Source organism: Bufo bufo, chromosome 4 (genome assembly GCF_905171765.1).
Source record: "Bufo bufo chromosome 4, aBufBuf1.1, whole genome shotgun sequence".
NCBI classification, from domain to species: domain Eukaryota; kingdom Metazoa; phylum Chordata; class Amphibia; order Anura; family Bufonidae; genus Bufo; species Bufo bufo.
Genome location: NC_053392.1, coordinates 428,873,662 through 428,894,805, shown reverse-complemented (window position 1 = coordinate 428,894,805; position 21,144 = coordinate 428,873,662). Strand labels below are relative to the sequence as shown.

The 21,144-nt window shown below is 41.9% G+C and overlaps 1 protein-coding gene across 1 annotated transcript in view; it reads left to right on the top strand.

Annotated features, from left to right (window-relative positions):
* THBS2 (thrombospondin 2) overlaps positions 1 to 21,144 on the top strand; it is a 305,556-nt gene that overhangs the window by 276,796 nt on the left and 7,616 nt on the right. Inside the window, exons 19-21 of the mRNA XM_040429332.1 lie at positions 5,027 to 5,298; positions 5,813 to 5,910; positions 7,000 to 7,139. Coding sequence (XP_040285266.1) covers positions 5,027 to 5,298; positions 5,813 to 5,910; positions 7,000 to 7,139 — 510 coding nt within the window. The remainder of the gene's footprint in view (positions 1 to 5,026; positions 5,299 to 5,812; positions 5,911 to 6,999; positions 7,140 to 21,144) is intronic.

Here is a 21,144-nt window from a genome sequence, read left to right as displayed (position 1 = left end):
GGTCCCCATTGACTTCAATGGGGTTCGGGTTCGGGACAAAGTTTCCGAACCCGAACATTTCCGGGAAGTTCGGCCGAACTTCTCGAACCCGAACATCCAGGTGTTTGCTCAACTCTAGTCATAAACACTTATTTAAGCCACATTATTATCAGTAATATAAGAATTGAACTATAATCAGTGTTTTTAAGGTTAGAGATCAGAGATAAGGAGCCCCTCAGGTGAGCTGACTGACAGAGCCTGCTACTAGAGAAACTCAGCCCTGTACAGATAAAAAAGTTCCAGAGTAAATTTAAAATGCGTAAATGCAATCATGAAAGAAATTGCCCCCGAAGGTGTACAAACCCTTTAAATCTACACCAGCTTTGATTTTCCATTGCATTGTAATGCCATTGATCTGTGCCCACTGGCATCTCCTCACTCTCTGTGAGCATGGCTGCTGCAGCTCTCTGTTATCAGCACTCCCTGGATGTGGTATCTCTTTGTTTTGTTGCCCGCCATAGTTTGTGTTGTCCCAAGCTGTAGGCCTTTTCTCTCTCTGCCTCCTGCTTACTAGTTACTGCACTGCTCCCTTACATGTGCTCTGTCTGGTATTAAATAAGCAAACATGTACGGCCTAATATGTTTCCAGCCAATGGCTGCTTTTACTGATTTATACTGTATATGGTGCCTTTCCCTATGGACAGGTTGCTAGCTTGTCTACTTCCTGTAAAGGTGTACGTGTCTTCTAGTTTACATGCCTGATCTCTGCCTCTGTTTACCACCTTGATCCTTTTCCATTCATCCTGACTTTTGCCTTTTCATCATATTTACCCTATGCCACCTGCCCTGACCTATTGCCTGTTTACTGAACTGAACATATTCTGCCTGACCTGACCTCTGAATATTCAGTAATCAGGATCTTGTCTGTCCCTTAGGTGCCATGGACCAGTGTCTCTGGCCCACCTGGGTCAGCTGTTACTAAACAGAGAATACTTCAAGAACTAGTGGCCTGCTGGTTCCCTTGCATCAAAGGCCAGATCCCTGTACTAGGAGGAAAGGGTGAAAAGTGGGATGAAAAACACTTAGATAATGCCCTTAGGAATCAGAATAGCCCTAAGTTAAATCTGTTCAGTGACACAATGGGTCCACATCAAATATTTTACATGCGTGGACTGCCAGAAAATGCACTTGTCTTATTTCCGTGCACTTTTTATTTTATGACAGTCAAGACTCAAACAGTCTCCATGCAAAATGTATCAAAATGTACTGCATAAAAACCGTAAAATGTCATACATACTATATCTGTCTGACTTCACTATTGTGTGTGGTAAAGAAGCGTCAAAAGCAGGGATGTCCCAACCAATTATTTGATGCAAATTAAATTGGGGTTTATATATAATTTCCCATCTCACTATGCAAATTCAAACAATCGTCCAATCACAAATACCTAAACTTAATCTAATGTATTAGCTAATACTGATTTTTGTTAAGGAAGTAATTAGAAATGTTTGTTTATGGCAACAGTCAGTGTGTAAAAATTTGTGTAAATTCGGACTGAGAGAAATCTATACCATTGGTCAGAAATACATTCTTCTCTTGGGCTTTTAATTATGATTGCGACTGTAACATATATCAGGTTACCCTAGCAAAGCTGTCAGCAGATTTTATGCTAAACATTGGACATGGATAGCATAAGGAAAGTGTAATAGTACAAACTATGGAGGTCATTTATTAAACAGAAATACACCTATATTAGGTGTATTTCTGTCGCAGATTGTGGCGCAAAGGTACTAAAAAGTAAGCATGGCATGAGCGGGGTAGGGGACAGGCTGACAGGGTTGGAAACATCTTGGGAAAAAATAGAAAGGAGATTGCAAGCCAGACTCTCCCAGGAAAGGAAGCTGGTTTAGCTGTAAATAGAGACCGATTAAATATTAATGTCATAAAAACTCTGATAGGTGTCCCAATACTTATGTCCATATAGTGTATTTTGACTCCATGGCTTTAACTTTTACAAGCACCATATCGGTTGCACCAATTGCTCACATAACAAATGCAATCAAACATAGATATAGGGGCACATTTATTAAGAACGGCATAGATTCTGCACTGGCTGTGGATCCGCCACTTCCGAGCTGTCTTACATTTAGATCATTTTCTATGGCTAAAACAGACGTAGAAAATAGTAAATGAGACAGGCCTGCCAGGTTCTTACACACCAAAAGCACGAAACCACTCCTTTATGGACCTTATTTTGTACAGCGGGACATAGCCATTATTGTCTTGCTGAAGCAGAAAAGGGCCTTCAGCAAACTGTTCCCACAAAGTTGAAAGTATACAATTGACCAAAATGTCTTGGTATGCTGAAGCATTAAGATTTACCCTAACTGGAACTAAGCAGCCTAGTCCAACCCCTGGAGAAAAAAAAAAGCAAACAGACATAGAATTACCCTTTCCTCATTAAATTGTACCGTTGGCACAATGCAGTCAGACAGGAGAAGACCTCCCATATATGGCAGTCAGAGAGCGAGTATGCAGTCTAAATGATGAAGGGGAGGGGTATAACAAGCATAAACATTCATTTTAAACCTTTCTCTAGGATGATCTAAAGCAAATGATCTGGATCATCCTCATCTTCAAAATCCTCCACACATTCCAAACAGTCACCTTTACTGCTATGAACAGGCTGCTGTGTACAGTAGCTGTAACATATGCCTGCTCTGTCAGCTTTAAATACTATATTTGTGGTTTTAAAGCATGCCCAAGGTCGTGGTCTTAGCCACCATCTATCTTGAGCTATACCTTTTTAGTAGGCAGGACGTATCAAACATAACTTGGCTATCAAAGTATTTCCTCCCGGAACGTACAGGTTGAATTAATTGCATTCAAATGGATGAGTATTGTAGTTTATATCTAATAGCCACTTTTATTAAAGAGGACCTTTCACTTGTAAAAACACTGTGAACTAAGTATGCTGACATATAGAGTGGCGCCCGGGGATCTTACTGCACTTACTATTATCCCCGGGCGCTGCTCCGTTCTCCCGTTATGCCCTCCGGTACCTTTGCTCTGTAAGTTATAGTAGGCGGTGTCTTCCCTTGTCCTGTGGGCGTCTCCTTCTCCTAGGCTGCAGCGCTGGCCAATCGCAGCGCACAGCTCACAGCCTGGGAGTTTTTTTTCTCCCAGGCTGTGAGTTGTGCGCTGTGATTGCCCAGCGCTGCAGCCTAGGAGAAGGAGACGCCCACAGGACAACGGAAGACACCGCCTACTATAACTTACAGAGCAAAGGTACCGGAGGGCATAACGGGAGAACGGAGCGGCGCCCGGGGATAATAGTAAGTGCAGTAAGATCCCCGGGCGCCACTCTATATGTCAGCATACTTAGTTCACATTGTTTTTACAAGTGAAAGGTCCTCTTTAACTCACAATCATTGTTTACAACTTGTTTCCTAAGTTGTGACTAGTTCAGCATTCATAATAAATATGCTTATCATGGTCGTGGTCCTAGCCACTAACTACCCTGAGCTATACCTTTTAGTAGGCAGGACATATCAAACATAACTTGGCTATCAAAGTGTTTCCTCCCGGAACGTACAGCAGGGATCTCAAGTCTCCCGGACGTTCAGGGAATCTCCCGTTATTAGATAGTGGCTCCCTGACGCCCGCATGTGAAACAATATATCCCGGAAAGGTTTACTGATAGCAGAGCAGAGAGATAAGAGAAGTGACAGGACACAGAGTTTAGATTACAGGTTGAATTAACCCTTTAGGGTCAAATTGGCTTCTCAAGGAGATATATATGTTAAAGGCATCCCTTCTTCTGTCTCATTCAGTAGCTATATAACTATTGAGAGAAATGTATTTTTTTTAAATACATTTACACATTTAACCCTCCATTTTAATTATATTATTTACCCCAGTGTTAAATTCACACCCCCTGGATGCTTGTTTTTTTCCTACAGTGGGGTAGATAATTACACACAGGGTTTTAAAGAATAAACTTCCTGACTCAGACCAAGAAGATTCGATTCACGAATCGGTTCATTTGAATGAACGGATTCAAATGAACCGATTCGTGTGAAAGATCCGAACTTCCCATCTCTAGTTTACTCGCAGTAAACCTTTCCGGCAACCTGTAGCAGTGTCCCCTTCTCGGCGCGTGCGCACAGTGCAAGAAGAAGCCGATGCCAAGCAGTCCGCAACGGCGAATCAGGCTGAGCCTGTGCGCGGGATCTCAAAGCGGGAGGAGGGGGAGGGATAGGCGGCACTGAGGAGTAGAAGGCGGCGCTGGGCACGAACGGCGATGCGTGCGGCCGGTCACCATGCATCCACAGACCTCCCCTGCTTGGGCACCTTAATTCAATGATTGACAGGTTAGTAAAACCAGTTTTTCCGCATAATAAAGCAACAAATAGCTTTTATAAGGCCACCTTAGAAATCAGAATGCTACTCTGGACATGAGCATATGTTTAGCTCACAGGGCTCACAGGGCTTTAATCATATACATAAATATGATAATTTGGGGCAGGGTAATGAGCCCAGTCCTCCACACCATAGAGCAGGGATCAGCAACCTCCGGTACTCCAGCTGTTCTGAAACTACAACTCCCAGAATCCTCCTTTAACTTCTGTGGGAGTTACAAGAACAGCAGAGTAAGTTTGCATGCTGGGAGTTGTAGTTTCACAGCAGCTGGAGTGCCGAAGGTTGCTGACCCCTGCCATAGATCAAAGTGTGCAGATACTGCATATGTTTGGAAAATGTAATAAAAAGTTTGTGAAAGAAAAAAAAAAAGAAAACCTCCCTGAAATGAGAAGTGCACCTCCCTGAAATGAGAAGTGCACCTCCCTGAAATGAGTTTTTGCAAGTTGGGATGTCTGCGTACAGGTTGAGTTAATTGCTTTCAAATGAATGAGTATTGTAGTTTATATCTAATAGCTACTTTTATAAAATCACAATTATTGTTTCCAACTTGTTTTATGCATTCTAAGTTGTAACTAGTTCAGCATTCATAATTAATATGCTTACAATTTATTTATTTGTCACCTAGGTTATGATGAATTCAGTGCAGTGGACTTCAGTGGAACATTTTTTGTGAACACAGATCGGGATGATGACTATGCTGGCTTTGTTTTTGGTTATCAGTCTAGCAGCAGGTTTTATGTTCTCATGTGGAAACAAGTCACACAGACATACTGGGAAGATAAACCATCCAGGGCCTATGGTTACTCTGGAGTTTCACTAAAAGTTGTCAATTCTACAACAGGCACTGGTGAGCACTTAAGAAATGCTCTTTGGCATACCGGAAATACACCAGGAGAGGTAAAAATTATTATTTAACTATTGTTACTAGAGATGAGCGAATCGACTTCAAATGAAACATCCAAAGTCTATTCGCATAAAAATTTGTTCTAATACTGTACGGAGCAGGAGCTCCGTATAGTATTAGAATATATTGGCTCCGATGAGCCGAAGACTTTGCGCAATAACTTCATAAATTAATTTGTACTGTAAAAAACCCGAACTTGGATTTGAATCCAAGGTACCACTTGGAACCAAACCCGAGTTTGGGAAATGGTTTTTACATTAGAAATTTATTTATGAAGTTATTGCACAAAGTCTCGCAAGACTTCGCGAAGCAATAGCTTTGGCTCATCGGAGCCAATACATTCTAATACTGTACGAAGCTCCTGCTCCGTATAGTATTAGAACAAAGTTTTATGCGAATCGACTTCGGATGTTTCATCCTAAGTCGATTCGCTCATCCCTAATTGTTACCTTCAGTATAAATTTTTATTGCATTCTGTGCTAACAACATAAACCTTAACTTTCTTAGGTGAGAACATTGTGGCATGATCCCAAGAATATAGGCTGGAAAGATTATACTGCATATAGGTGGCATCTAACTCACAGACCAAAGACTGGTTATATTAGGTGAGATATGTAGTATCATGTTTCAAACTTATTATGTATTATTGTGTAGACATGTGCAGTAATGGCAGGTTTACATGGCCCAATAGTTAGGGAGATTATCGTGGACGAAAGTGCCTGCAAACCCTTGTAAACTGTTGTTTCTGCAGGCAAGTAAATTATCGTTTGTGGGCAGCGGATCATGCTCTCTAAACTGCACTCTGCTGCCCAGAAACAATGCAGCTGTATGAGGAAGAGCGATCGCAATAGTGATAGCTCATTCTCATTCCTTGAAGATGATCGCTGCATGTAAATGTAGCACTTCACCCCCACTGATCTAGCAACCAGGTGCCTGGAAGGAATGCTTCTTTCTCAGTAATCGACTGCTCCTTGCCCTGTGTAAACTCATCATTACTTTGTTCTGAAGGGCAAACTCCCAGGGTGATTTAGATATCCTTTATGTTTTATATCACTTGTGGAATGCTTAATTTTTGTCTGTATTTGTTTGTTCGGGTGACTTTTAACATTAATTGGTGTGTGTATATATCTATCACAAACAAGTGCTTCTTTTTGCTCTGCTCAGTTTTTTTTTATTTTTGTAAAACAAACATAAGTGTCTAAACTTTACTGCTTTGGCCATTTCTCTGCCATGTGGGTTTTGGACATTTTGCACATCTGGTATCGAGGACAATTTCATAGTATTTTCATGTACAAGCTCCCCTCTTCCAGATTATAAATGACAACTCTTCCTGCAAAAAGTCTCATACAGTCTTGTTGATGGAAAGGTTAAAATTAGGCACGCCCTCTGCTGTTTCATTGACACAGCCGGGCATAAGTATGATCAGTAGGGATATGTTACAATGTCCACCAGTCAGTTATAGTTGTGTCTGCATAGGCAATTGACCTAAGAAATAAATAAAAAATTGAGAGCTAAGAATCAGCATACCACAGAAAATTTCAAATAATTATCAGCCATCAAAAACATCTGAACACTGAAAATGAAAAATACTCAAAAAAATCGGGTTTGGGCTTCATAAAACAGTATTTTTATGATATTTGTTCTAGTTTTTTTTCTGTAAACCCTCCATGCTAACCTTCTTTTCTGTGCCTTAGAGTTGTTGTCTATGAAGGAAAACAGATCATGGCAGACTCTGGCCCACTATTTGACAAGACCTATTCAGGTGGACGGCTGGGATTGTTTGTTTTTTCCCAAGAGTTGGTATATTTCTCTGATCTCAAGTATGAATGCAAAGGTGAGTATTACGTTTTTAAAGGCACTGTAGCCTGCATTTTTTGAAGAATTAGATATTTTAGTCAAATTATTGATCATACTGTATATGCTAAAAATGTATTGGTGCTACATCTGCACAACAGGGTGTACGTCACCAACACTAGGAAGACCGGACTAGTGGCTTAACATAATACAAAATTAAAGACTAAGGCTTTCTTGATTTTGCAACTGTCTAGGAAAGGAATTCTGAAGGATATCCAAGTTGACTAAGATGAAAAGAGTTAGCAAAAGTATATGAAAAATCATGCTATGACTGATTTGGCAAATATATAACGTTGTTCCTGCTCTCACTAGAATGTTGAGGTGGAATGAAGCCCAAACTATATGAATTTACAATAAGAACTCCATATGTTTATGCAAAGCATTATGTCATCTATATGTGTTCATCCAAGAAATTATCTCATAACTACAGTATATAAAGTCTCTGAGGGATTTAGACACTCACCAGCTGTAGCAATAATAAATGTGATGTGTGGAAAGCTGGGAATTGAATGACTTCTATAATCTGTGCTAACTTTGGTACTCCTTGGTACAGCAATAAAAAATAATGACTTATCAGATGTTACTGGCATTCTAGTTGGAGGACAACAGTAAAAAACTGAGCTTACTAAAAACTATTCTCGTCTATACTGAAGGTCAGCTTGCTAAAATGGATACGCTGATACGTTAGCCTCTTACTGTCCTAGGATCCTTGCTGGTCATATTGCAAACTAATTTCTTTTATATATTTAGAATTAAGGTTCCGCAGATACATTGATATTCTGTGAACCTGCTAACACTCCTTGCAAACAAGATCAGACCTGAAAATTATAATTTAATTTCATACTTGGCTTCCTGTGTTCTCTTCAGTCTGTGAATGGTTAAAACACATCAAGCCTAAAAGGTGTTATCTGGGAAATAATATTGATGACCTATCCACTGGATAGTTCATCAATATCACATTGGCAGGGTCTGAGTCCCTGCACCCCGCCGATCAACTGTTTCAGGAAGCTGCGGTGCTAACCAGAGCTCTAGTGAGCATGGCAGCTTCCCAAGCACCACGCTGTACATATTACTTGAATGGGGCTGAGCTGCAATTAGGCCATGTGACCGATGTACGGTGATGTCACATGGCCTAGGAAGAGGCTTCAGCACTTACTGAGCACCTGGCCTCTTCTAACAGCTGATCTCATATTGAAGACCTATCCTAAGTATAGGTCATAAATATTAATTCTCGGATAACCCCTTTAAAGGATGACTTATCACCAATGGGTTATTATTTTCCAAAGGTTGTGGATTAAATTGGTCCTCTCAGTTACCCCAGGTTCACAAAAAAATCTGAAAAAGGACGTTTATCTGATTGCTTTCTGATTATTAATGAATTCCTTGTCAATAGAAGTCAACAAATGTACAAAAACTCTTCATTGGAGTGGATCAATGAATACACTTTTCCTAGTGCATGTGGTTTTCATTATGGCTGAGCAACAGGTACAACTGCTAACACTAAATATAAAAATTAATAAAACAATTAAATTAACAGTACCTCTAGTCATTCGGTGCCTTGTTGAAAACCAAACCAGAAGAAGTGCTCCACTTAAAGCCAGATTAAATGTAGGCAACTAAAATGGAAAAGTAGAATGTGTACTATGGCCAAATTTCTGTGATTGTGGCATGAAACTTGACACATTCCTGGCACATCAAGTTTTAGATGAACTTTCACCAGGCGTTTGTTCAACTGATGTTCAACCATCAACCAATTTCTATGTAATGTGTATGGCCACCTTTACTATTCAACTTATTAAAGGGAACCTGTCACCGGGATGTTGTGTATAGAGCTGAGGACATGGGTTGCTAGATGGCCGCTAGCACATCCGCAATACACAGTCCCCATAGCTCTGTGTGCTTTTATTGTGTAAAAAAAAACGATTTGATACATATGCAAATTAACCTGAGATGAGTCCTGTCCCTGACTCATCTGAGGAACAGGACTCATCTCAGGTTAATTTGCATATGTATCAAATGTTTTTTTTACACAATAAAAGCACACAGAGCTATGGGGACTGGGTATTGCGGATGTGCTAGCGGCCATCTAGCAACCCATGTCCTCAGCTCTATACATCAAATCCTGGTGACAGGTTCCCTTTAAAGGGGAATCTGACACTCTCAGCCATGATTGGACAGTCTTAGGCTAGCCAGTTGTCAAATTATTCAACATTTTACAATCATTTACAAATGGTGCAGACTATTGTGAAATCAGTGCAACTAATCACTTAACCATTTGCATTAAACTTCCAAGTTACAGACATACTGTCACTTGAAATTTCTATGGACAAATTGAACAACCATGAAATTGTGAAAAACAGGATTATTTGGACTCAAATGAATATCAGGCATCAAACGTTCACCATCTGGGCACTTTTTAAATACATGTTTGCCCCATATATCAAATATATAATTATATGACTTTTTGAAGTAATTTTGCTTTAACTTTCACTTGGCAACAGTTGCACCAAAATTATCAATAGTCATATAATGAAGATTGAGAAAAAAAACAGCACCGCCGTATTCCAAATTGGTCACTTTATTTGTAGAAAAAAGTAAACACTCAAGCAATAAAAAAAACATCATCTTCTTGACGTGTTTCGGGCACCCAGGCCCTTTGTCAAAAGAATGGTATGATAATGAACATACAAAAGTTAAAATACACGTTTAGAAAATGGATCCACCTATCAGGAGAAAAGTTTCATTAACAGTTGAGAGGCAACCTAATGTTGAATCAGCCTCAGGGTAACAACCACCTGTGAATGGAATACACTTCACTAAATCTTCAAAGCAAGCATACAGAGCACTGTTCAGACACACGCGAGGTGCTTTTGCAATACAATCGAAAAAACACACTAAAAACAAAAGCAATAAATTGATATACATAAAATCCTTGATGTTAATAGTGGTATATAACATCCTGTCTCCTATTTAAACCTGTTGGGAATCTGGTTTTAAGCATAAAATTCCAAACTCTGTATGGTTTAAAAACCCTTTCAATTCCACAGAAGGTGAAAAAAGATAAATCACCCCTGTGGACATCACAGCCCGCACCTATGAAAGCATTTTCTTTCCAGCCAAGTACATAATGGTTTTTCAGAAAGAAACAAGCTGGAGATAGTATAGAGCTGACCGTACAAGCTCTTTTTGCAACACATTTGACTCTTTTTGCAACACATTTGGTAACCTGTTTGTACTCCTGGCTGTGGGCAAAAAACAATGCCCTTCTTTTTGGACTGGTTCTCATTCATACTCCTAGAAAATGGAGCTAGTAAAAATCTTTCCTCCTGGTATCAGAGGCATGTTTTATGCCACGTTACAAAGACCAGGTGGGATATTTCCTAGACAAAAAACGTCTAGAAATTTTCTGACATTCACTTTGAAAAATCGCATCATCTGAGCAGTTGCGTCTAGACCTTATAAACTCGCCCCTTGGAATATTTTTGATGATGTGTAGTGGATGACATGGTGTTGCATGCAATAAAGAATTGCCCGCAGTAGGTTTAATGTAGGTGGCAGAGACAATATCATGATTGCATGCAGTGAGCAACAGATCCAAAAAACTTATACTCATTGTGTCAAAATTTAAAGTGAAACTTAAATTACAATCGTTGTTGTTGATAAATGTTCCGAAAGCAATGATATCCTCCTGATAACCTTTCCAAATAATGAGGAAGATATCTATAAATCTGCCATACCATATTAGGTGCGATAAAAAGGGATTTTCTTCCGAAAAAATATAAGACTCCTCCCACCATGCCACAAAAAGGTTAGCTAACGAATGAGAAAATTTAGCCCCCATTGATGCGCCCCGCACTTGTAAGAAAAACTCACCATCAACAACAAAATAATTGTGTTTTAACAAAAAATCAACTGAGGACAAAACAAATTGTTTAACCTCATTATTATAGGACCTGTAACTGTTCAGATGATGCGACAGAGCCTGTTATGCTAATTCATGCGGTATGCTGGAGTACAAAGAGGCCACATCACAGGAGTACCACATTACCCAGCAGTAACTGGATTTCCACTGAATGTCCTGAAGGGACTGCAAAACATGCTTGCTGCCTCTAAGGTAACCTGGGACCTGTAGTACTAAAGGTTGCAAGATCCTATCCACTCACTGACCTAAACTTTCATTCAAGGAACCTATGCCTGCAACTATAGGTCTCATAGGAGGGGGAAACACCTCCTTATGGACCTTAGGTAGTGAGTGGAAAATAGGAACAATTGGATGGGAGACAAGCAGAAAATCTCTCATTTCTTCATCCAAAACCCCTAAAGACAACCCCTCAGCCAGAAGTTTGGCAAGGGAATTTCTAAATTGCAAAGTGGGGTCACAGGGTAATTTCTGCACTCTATAGGAAGTTAAATCTGGAGCTTTTGTGTGACACTTCTACCTATCGGAAATTACCCTGTGACCCCACTTTAGAAATTCCCTTGCCAAACTTCTGGCTGAGGGGTTGTCTTTAGGGGTTTTGGATGAAGAAATGAGAGATTTTCTGCTTGTCTCCCATCCAATTGTTCCTATTTTCCACTCGCTACCTAAGGTGAATAAGGAGGTGTTTCCCCCTCCTATGAGACCTATAGTTGCAGGTATAGGTTCCCTGAATTAAAGATTAGGTCAGTGGGTGGATAGGATCTTGCAACCTTTAGTACTACAGGTCCCAGGTTACCTTAGAGACAGCAAGCATGTTTTGCAGTCCCTTCAGGACATTTAGCGGAAATCCAGTTACTGCTGGGTAACCTGTGATGTGGCCTCTTTGTACTCCAGTATACAGCATGAATTAGCATTACAGGCTCTGTCGCATCATCTTACAGCGCCTATAATAATGGGGTTAAACAATTTGTTTTGTCCCCAGTTGATTTTTTGTTAAAACACAATTATTTTGTTTTTGATGGTGAGTTTTTCTTACAAGTGCGGGGCGCATCGATGGTGGCTAAATTTTCACCTTCATTAGCTAACCTTTTTGTGGCGTGGTGGAAGGAGTCTTATATTTTTTCGGAAGAAAATCCCTTTTCATCGCACCTAATATGGTATGGCAGATTTATAGATGATCTCCTCATTATTTGGGAATGTCGTCAGGAGGATATTATTGCTTTCTGAACATTTATCAACAACAATGATTGTAATTTTAAGTTTGACTTTACATTTTGACACAATGAGTATACATTTTATGGATCTGTTGTTAACTGCATGCAATCATGATATTGTCTCTGCCACTTACTGTACATTAAACCTACTGCTGGCAATTCTTTTTTGCATGCAACATCATGTCATCCATTACACATCATCAAAAATATTCCAAGGGGCGAGTTTATAAGGTCTAGACACAACTGCTCAGATGATGCGATTTTTCAAAGTGAATGTCAGAGAACTCTTCTAGCCGTTTTTTTGGCTAGGATATATCCCACCTGGTCTTTGTAACGAGGCATAAAATATGCTTCTGATACCAGGAGGAAACATTTTTACTAGCTCCATTTTCTAGGAGTATGAATGAGAACCAGTCCAAAAAGAAGGGCATTGTTTTTTCCACAGTGTACAGCCAGGAGTACAAACAGGTTACTAATAGCATAAATAAATATATTCCTATTTTGTACCAAGACAAGGTTTTCTCGGATATTTAACAAATGTTTTGCAAAAAGAGCTCATACGGACAGCTCTATACTATCCCCAGCTTGTTTCTTTCTGAAAAACCTTCATGTACTTGGCTGGAAACAAAAAAGCTTTTATAGGTGCGGGCATAAGATCTGTCACTGTTGCAACTGTTACAACAACAAAAACCTTTACATCACACAAAACCTTTAAAATGTCATCCTATATTAATTGCAACACTAAGTATGTTGTGTTTCTCATTTGTTGCACTTCCTGTAAATTGCAGTACATGGGATGCACTACTAATACTTTAAAAACAAGGATCCGTAAACATGTATCCGATGCGAATAATGAGAATGCTCTGAACGCCTCTGCAGTTTCCAGACACTTCCGTGATGTCCACAGGGGTGATTTATCTTTTTTCACCTTCTGTGGAATTGAAAGGGTTTTTAAACCATACAGAGGGGGGCGATCATAAGAAAAAACTAATAGCGAGTGAAACTTTCTGGAATTTTATGCTTGAAACCAGATTCCCAACAGGTTTAAATAGGAGACAGGACGTTATATACCACTATTAACATCAGGGATTTTAAGTATATCAATTTATTGCTTTTATTTTTAGTGTGTTTTTTCAATTGTATTGCAAAAGCACCTCGAGTGTTTCTAAACAGTGCTCTGTATGCTTGCTTTGAAGATTTACTGAAGTGTATTCCATTCACTGGTGGTTGTTAGCCTGAGGCTGATTCAACATTACAGTAGGTTGTCTCCCACCTGTTAATGAAACTTTTCTCCTGATCCATTTTCTAAACGTGTATTTTAACTTTTGTATGTTCATAAACATACAATGCTTTTGACAAAGGGCCTGGGTGCCCGAAAGGCATCAAGAAGATGATGTTTTTTATTGCTTGAGTGTTTACTTTTTTCTACAAATAAAGTGACCAGTTTGAGAAAAAACCAGCACCGCTGTATTCCAATCTTTGAATCAGGAGTCTCTGCTCACCGTGAAACACCATTAGCTTTTCATACATCGTGGTTCCCTGATAGAGCCGGTAAGGGGGTATATCCCCGAATTGTGTTTTGTTTAATAGTCATATAATGTTTGTTAAATTTGGCGCATCTTTAAACTGTCTCAAAATGCTATTCCACCTAGTTTGACATGAAACAAATTAACATGCCACATGCATAAAACAGAAAAAATTTGCAAATTGTTGTGCAAAGCTGCATTTGCCAAAATTTGTGACTTTTAAATGATGTAAAAATGTTATGCTAACTGACCCTAGGCTTGGGTTCACATCATGTCTGTGCTTCCTATTGTGGTGCAATTATTATAACATTCTACTGCTGTAAAACCGTGGTTACAGCTTTAAGGATGTCTGGTCATGATTAGTGTTGAGCGAACAGTTCGAGCATAGTTCGGGTCCGTACCGAATTTTGGGGTGTTCGTGACACGGACCCGAACCCGAACTTTTTCGTAAAAGTTTGGGTTCGGGTTCGTCGTTCGGCATGTATTTTGGCGCATTTTGAAAGGCTGCAAAGCAGACAATCAACATGCATCATACTACTTGCCCTAAGATGCCATCGCAGCCATGCCTACTATTGGCAAGGCTGTGATTGGCCAAGTGCAGCATGTGACTCAGCCTCTTTATAAGCTTGTGCGCACGTCGGGACGTGCTCACTCCCGATGTGAATAGAACAGGGATAGACGCAGCTGATGCTAGGGCGAGAATAGGCAGGGATAATTGAATAATTGGAAGCAAATTTCTCTCCTCCACCTGTGATTCATCTGAACAACTGCAGCTGAGCTGCTTTTTTGATAGGGATTGGCTATTTTTAGAGTGGCCAGAGTGATTTTTCCATCCACATGTACCTGGGCTGACCGCCGGCCGCCATTTTGCGACTTGTAGTGCTGCAGCAGAAGCTGCCACAGTGTGCATTCCAAAGCTCCAAACAAGTCAGACATCTACACCTGGGATTCAGACCAATAGCGATTTAGCAGCACAGTCCAAGGCTATTTTTTTTAAAGGTTGTGCAGACCATTTTGTGGCACATGTTACTGGGCTGATAGGCGGCGGCCATCTTGGGACTAGTGCTGCAGCACAATCTCTCCCAACGTCCATTAATCACTTGTAATAGTGGTCTGTGCCATAGAAATCCTACATCAGGGACTTGGGTGTGCTTGTGTCACCCCTACTAATACCAGTCCACCTGTAATCCATACAGTGAAAAGCCATAAAGTATTCCAGTGAGGGAATTTTTTTTTTATTTAAAAAAGGCCAAGTTAGTTTATCTGGCGTTCAATATACTAGATACAGTTAGGCCTGCGTTTCATACATCTGGAATTAGCAAACTAATGTGCTGGGGTTGGGAAAACATATATGTACCCATACTAGAATCTGTCAAAGAAAGCGGTACTCACATATAACAGTCATTCCATCTGTAATCCATACAGTCAAAAGACTGAAAGTATTCCAGTGAGGGAATTTTTTTTATTTAAAAAAGGCCAAGTTAGTTTATCTGGCGTTCAATATACTAGATACAGTTAGGCCTGCGTTTCATACATCTGGAATTAGCAAACTAATGTGCTGGGGTTGGGAAAACATATATGTACCCATACTAGAATCTGTCAAAGAAAGCGGTACTCACATATAACAGTCATTCCATCTGTAATCCATACAGTCAAAAGACTGAAAGTATTCCAGTGAGGGAATTTTTTTTATTTAAAAAAGGCCAAGTTAGTTTATCTGGCGTTCAATATAGTAGATACAGTTAGGCCTGCGTTTCATACATCTGGAATTAGCAAACTAATGTGCTGGGGTTGGGAAAACATATATGTACCCATACTAGAATCTGTCAAAGAAAGCGGTACTCACATATAACAGTCATTCCATCTGTAATCCATACAGTCAAAAGACTGAAAGTATTCCAGTGAGGGAATTTTTTTTATTTAAAAAAGGCCAAGTTAGTTTATCTGGCGTTCAATATACTAGATACAGTTAGGCCTGCGTTTCATACATCTGGAATTAGCAAACTAATGTGCTGGGGTTGGGAAAACATATATGTACCCATACTAGAATCTGTCAAAGAAAGCGGTACTCACATATAACAGTCATTCCATCTGTAATCCATACAGTCAAAAGACTGAAAGTATTCCAGTGAGGGAATTTTTTTTATTTAAAAAAGGCCAAGTTAGTTTATCTGGCGTTCAATATACTAGATACAGTTAGGCCTGCGTTTCATACATCTGGAATTAGCAAACTAATGTGCTGGGGTTGGGAAAACATATATGTACCCATACTAGAATCTGTCAAAGAAAGCGGTACTCACATATAACAGTCATTCCATCTGTAATCCATACAGTCAAAAGACTGAAAGTATTCCAGTGAGGGAATTTTTTTTTTATTTAAAAAAGGCCAAGTTAGTTTATCTGGCGTTCAATATACTAGATACAGTTAGGCCTGCGTTTCATACATCTGGAATTAGCAAACTAATGTGCTGGGGTTGGGAAAACATATATGTACCCATACTAGAATCTGTCAAAGAAAGCGGTACTCACATATAACAGTCATTCCATCTGTAATCCATACAGTCAAAAGACTGAAAGTATTCCAGTGAGGGGATTTTTTTTATTTAAAAAAGGCCAAGTTAGTTTATCTGGCGTTCAATATACTAGATACAGTTAGGCCTGCGTTTCATACATCTGGAATTAGCAAACTAATGTGCTGGGGTTGGGAAAACATATATGTACCCATACTAGAATCTGTCAAAGAAAGCGGTACTCACATATAACAGTCATTCCATCTGTAATCCATACAGTCAAAAGACTGAAAGTATTCCAGTGAGGGAATTTTTTTTATTTAAAAAAGGCCAAGTTAGTTTATCTGGCGTTCAATATACTAGATACAGTTAGGCCTGCGTTTCATACATCTGGAATTAGCAAACTAATGTGCTGGGGTTGGGATAACATATATGTACCCATACTAGAATCTGTCAAAGAAAGCGGTACTCACATATAACAGTCATTCCATCTGTAATCCATACAGTCAAAAGACTGAAAGTATTCCAGTGAGGGAATTTTTTTTATTTAAAAAAGGCCAAGTTAGTTTATCTGGCGTTCAATATACTAGATACAGTTAGGCCTGCGTTTCATACATCTGGAATTAGCAAACTAATGTGCTGGGGTTGGGAAAACATATATGTACCCATACTAGAATCTGTCAAAGAAAGCGGTACTCACATATAACAGTCATTCCATCTGTAATCCATACAGTCAAAAGACTGAAAGTATTCCAGTGAGGGAATTTTTTTTATTTAAAAAAGGCCAAGTTAGTTTATCTGGCGTTCAATATACTAGATACAGTTAGGCCTGCGTTTCATACATCTGGAATTAGCAAACTAATGTGCTGGGGTTGGGAAAACATATATGTACCCATACTAGAATCTGTCAAAGAAAGCGGTACTCACATATAACAGTCATTCCATCTGTAATCCATACAGTCAAAAGACTGAAAGTATTCCAGTGAGGGAATTTTTTTTTTATTTAAAAAAGGCCAAGTTAGTTTATCTGGCGTTCAATATACTAGATACAGTTAGGCCTGCGTTTCATACATCTGGAATTAGCAAACTAATGTGCTGGGGTTGGGAAAACATATATGTACCCATACTAGAATCTGTCAAAGAAAGCGGTACTCACATATAACAGTCATTCCATCTGTAATCCATACAGTCAAAAGACTGAAAGTATTCCAGTGAGGGGATTTTTTTTATTTAAAAAAGGCCAAGTTAGTTTATCTGGCGTTCAATATACTAGATACAGTTAGGCCTGCGTTTCATACATCTGGAATTAGCAAACTAATGTGCTGGGGTTGGGAAAACATATATGTACCCATACTAGAATCTGTCAAAGAAAGCGGTACTCACATATAACAGTCATTCCATCTGTAATCCATACAGTCAAAAGACTGAAAGTATTCCAGTGAGGGGATTTTTTTTATTTAAAAAAGGCCAAGTTAGTTTATCTGGCGTTCAATATACTAGATACAGTTAGGCCTGCGTTTCATACATCTGGAATTAGCAAACTAATGTGCTGGGGTTGGGAAAACATATATGTACCCATACTAGAATCTGTCAAAGAAAGCGGTACTCACATATAACAGTCATTCCATCTGTAATCCATACAGTCAAAAGACTGAAAGTATTCCAGTGAGGGGATTTTGCTTATAAAAAATAATATATTTCATTGTGGTGCGAGTTAAATCGCAACAATGAAGAAAAATACTATTAAGGGACGAGGACGCGGTCGTGGTGGTGTCCGTGGAGCCTCTGTTGCTGGTAGAGGACGTGGCCGTTCGGCCCCAGGCGCACACAGTAGGGAACGAACTCCCTCAACTAGCCGGCAGAATGTACCGCAATATCTCGTGGGGCCCAATGCCGCTCTTAGGATGGTAAGGCCTGAGCAGGTACAGGCATTAATCGATTGGGTGGCCGACAGTGCTTCCAGCACGTTCACCACATGGTCTTCCACCCAGTCTTCTGCGGAAAGCGCACAGGTGGCACCTGAAAACCAAGCCCATCAGTCTGTCACATCACCCCCAAGCATATCAGGGAAACGGTCTGAGCCACAAGTTATGCAGCAGTCTCTTCTTCTGTTTGAAGACTCTGCTTCCAGGGTTTCCCAGGGGCGTTCACCTAGCCCTTCCCCAGTGGAGGAAGACATACCATGCACTGACGCACAACCACTTATGTCTCCAGATGAAGAGGACATGGGAATACCACCACAGCAGAGTCACCGACTCTCTGATGATGACGAAACACAGGTGCCCACTGCCGCGTCTTTTTGCAGTGTGCAGACTGAACAGGAGGAGGTCAGGGAGGGAGACTGGGTGGAAGACGATGCAGAGGACGATGAGGTCTTAGACCCCACATGGACTGAAGGTCGTGGCGATGACTTTCACAGTTCAGAGGAAGAGGTAGTGGTGAGACCGAGACAACAGCGAAGCCAAAGAGGGAGCAGGGGGCCAAAGCAGACGAGCCGCCGCCCCCAGAGTTCGCCTGCTACTGGACATCGCCAACAGGGACCCAGCCCCACAAAGGCAGCTTCAAAGAGTTCCCTGGCATGGCACTTCTTTAAACAATGTCCTACCGACAAGACCCGAGTGACTTGCACGCTCTGCCATCAGAGCCTGAGGCGAGGCATTAACGTTCTGAACCTCAGCACAACCTGCATGACCAGGCATCTACATGCAAAGCATGAACTGCAGTGGGGTACACACCTTAAAAACCAGGCACTCGCTGAGGCTCCCCCTGCTCCCTCTACCGCTGCTGCCTCGGCTTCCGCCTCGAGAGGAATGTTGCCACCTGCCGAGCAGCAAACAGAGGATGTGCCACCGACACCACCACCACCGCCACCGTCAACTAGCGTCTCCACTATATCACACAGCAGCGTTCAGCTCTCAATATCTCAAACCTTAGAGAGGAAGCGCGAATTCCCCCCGAGTCACCCTCGAGCCCTTGGCCTGAACGCCAGCATTTCTAAACTGCTGGCCTTTGAAATGCTGTCATTCCGGCTGGTGGACACAGACAGCTTCAAACAGCTGATGGCCATGGCTGTCCTGCAGTATGTGGTTCCCAGCCGCCATTACTTCTCCAAGACAGCCGTGCCTTCCTTGCACATGCAAGTGTCCGATAAAATCAAGTGTGCACTGCGCAACGCCATTTGTGGCAAGGTCCACCTAACCACAGATACGTGGACCAGTAAGCACGGCCAGGGACGCTATATCTCACTAACTGCACACTGGATGAATGTAGTGGCGGCTGGGCCCCCGGCGGACAGTTCCTTGGCGCACGTCCTTCCGCCCCCTAGGATCGCAGGGCATCATTCTCTGCCTCCTGTAGCCTCCTCCTCCTACTCGGCTTCCTCCTCCACTGCTTCCACCAGCTCATCCGGTCAGCCACACACCTTCACCACCAACTTCAGCACAGCCCGGGGTAAACGTCAGCAGGCCATTCTGAAACTCATATGTTTGGGGGACAGGCCCCACAGCGCAAAGGAGTTGTGGCGGGGTATTGAACAACAGACCGACGAGTGGTTTCTGCCGGTGGGCCTCAAGCCAGGCCTGGTGGTATGCGATAATGGGCGAAATCTCGTGGCAGCTCTGGGACTAGCCGGTTTGACGCACATCCCTTGCCTGGCGCATGTGCTGAACTTGGTGGTGCAGAGGTTCATTCACCACTACCCCAACATGTCAGAGCTGCTGCATAAAGTGCGGGCCGTCTGTGCGCGCTTCCGCCGTTCACATCCTGCCGCTGCTCGCCTGTCTGCGCTACAGCGGAACTTCGGCCTTCCCGCTCACCGCCTCATATGCGACGTGCCCACCCGGTGGAACTCCACCTTGCACATGCTGGAGAGACTGTGCGAGCAGCAGGCCATAGTGGAGTTTCAGCTGCAGCATGCTCGCGTCAGTCGTACTGCCGAACAGCACCACTTCACCACCAATGATTGGGCCTCCATGCGAGACCTGTGTGCCCTGCTGCGCTGTTTCGAGTACTCCACCAACATGGCCAGTGGCGATGACACTGTTATCAGCGTTACAATACCACTTCTATGTCTCCTTGAGAAAACACTTAGGGCAATGATGTTAGAGGAGGTGGCCCAGGTGGAGGAGGAGGAGGAGGATGAGGGCTCGTTTCTAACACTTTCGGGCCAGTCTGTTCGAAGTGGCTCAGAGGGAGGTTTGTTTAAGCAGCAGAGGACAGGTTCACAAGTCGCCAGCCAAGGCACTGTACTGGAGGACGAGGAGGATGAGGAGGAGGAGGTGGAGGGGGACGAGGATGACGCAAGTTCACAGCGGGGTGGCAGCCCAGGCCCATCACTGGTGCGTGGCTGGGGGGATACGGTGGACGATGACGATACGCCTCCCACAGAGGACAGCTTGTCCTTACCCATGGGTAGCCTGGCCCACATGAGCGAATATATGCTCCAATGCCTGCGCAACGACAGCAGAGTTGCCCACGTTTTAACGTGTGCAGACTACTGGGTGGCCACCCTGCTGGATCCCCGGTATAAAGACAATGTGCCCACTTTAATTCCTGAACTGGAGCGCGACCGTAAGATGCGCGAGTACAAGCGCACGCTGATAGAGGCGCTCTTGAGAGCATTCCCACATGTCACAGGGGAACAGGTGGAAGGTGAAGGCAGAGGAGTGGCAAGAGGTCGCCAACGCAGCTGTGTCACGGCCAGCTCATCTGAGGGCAGGGTTAGCATGGCAGAAATGTGGAAAAGTTTTGTCTCCACGCCACAGCTATCTGCACCGACACCTGATACGGAACGTGTTAGCAGGAGGCAGCATTTCAC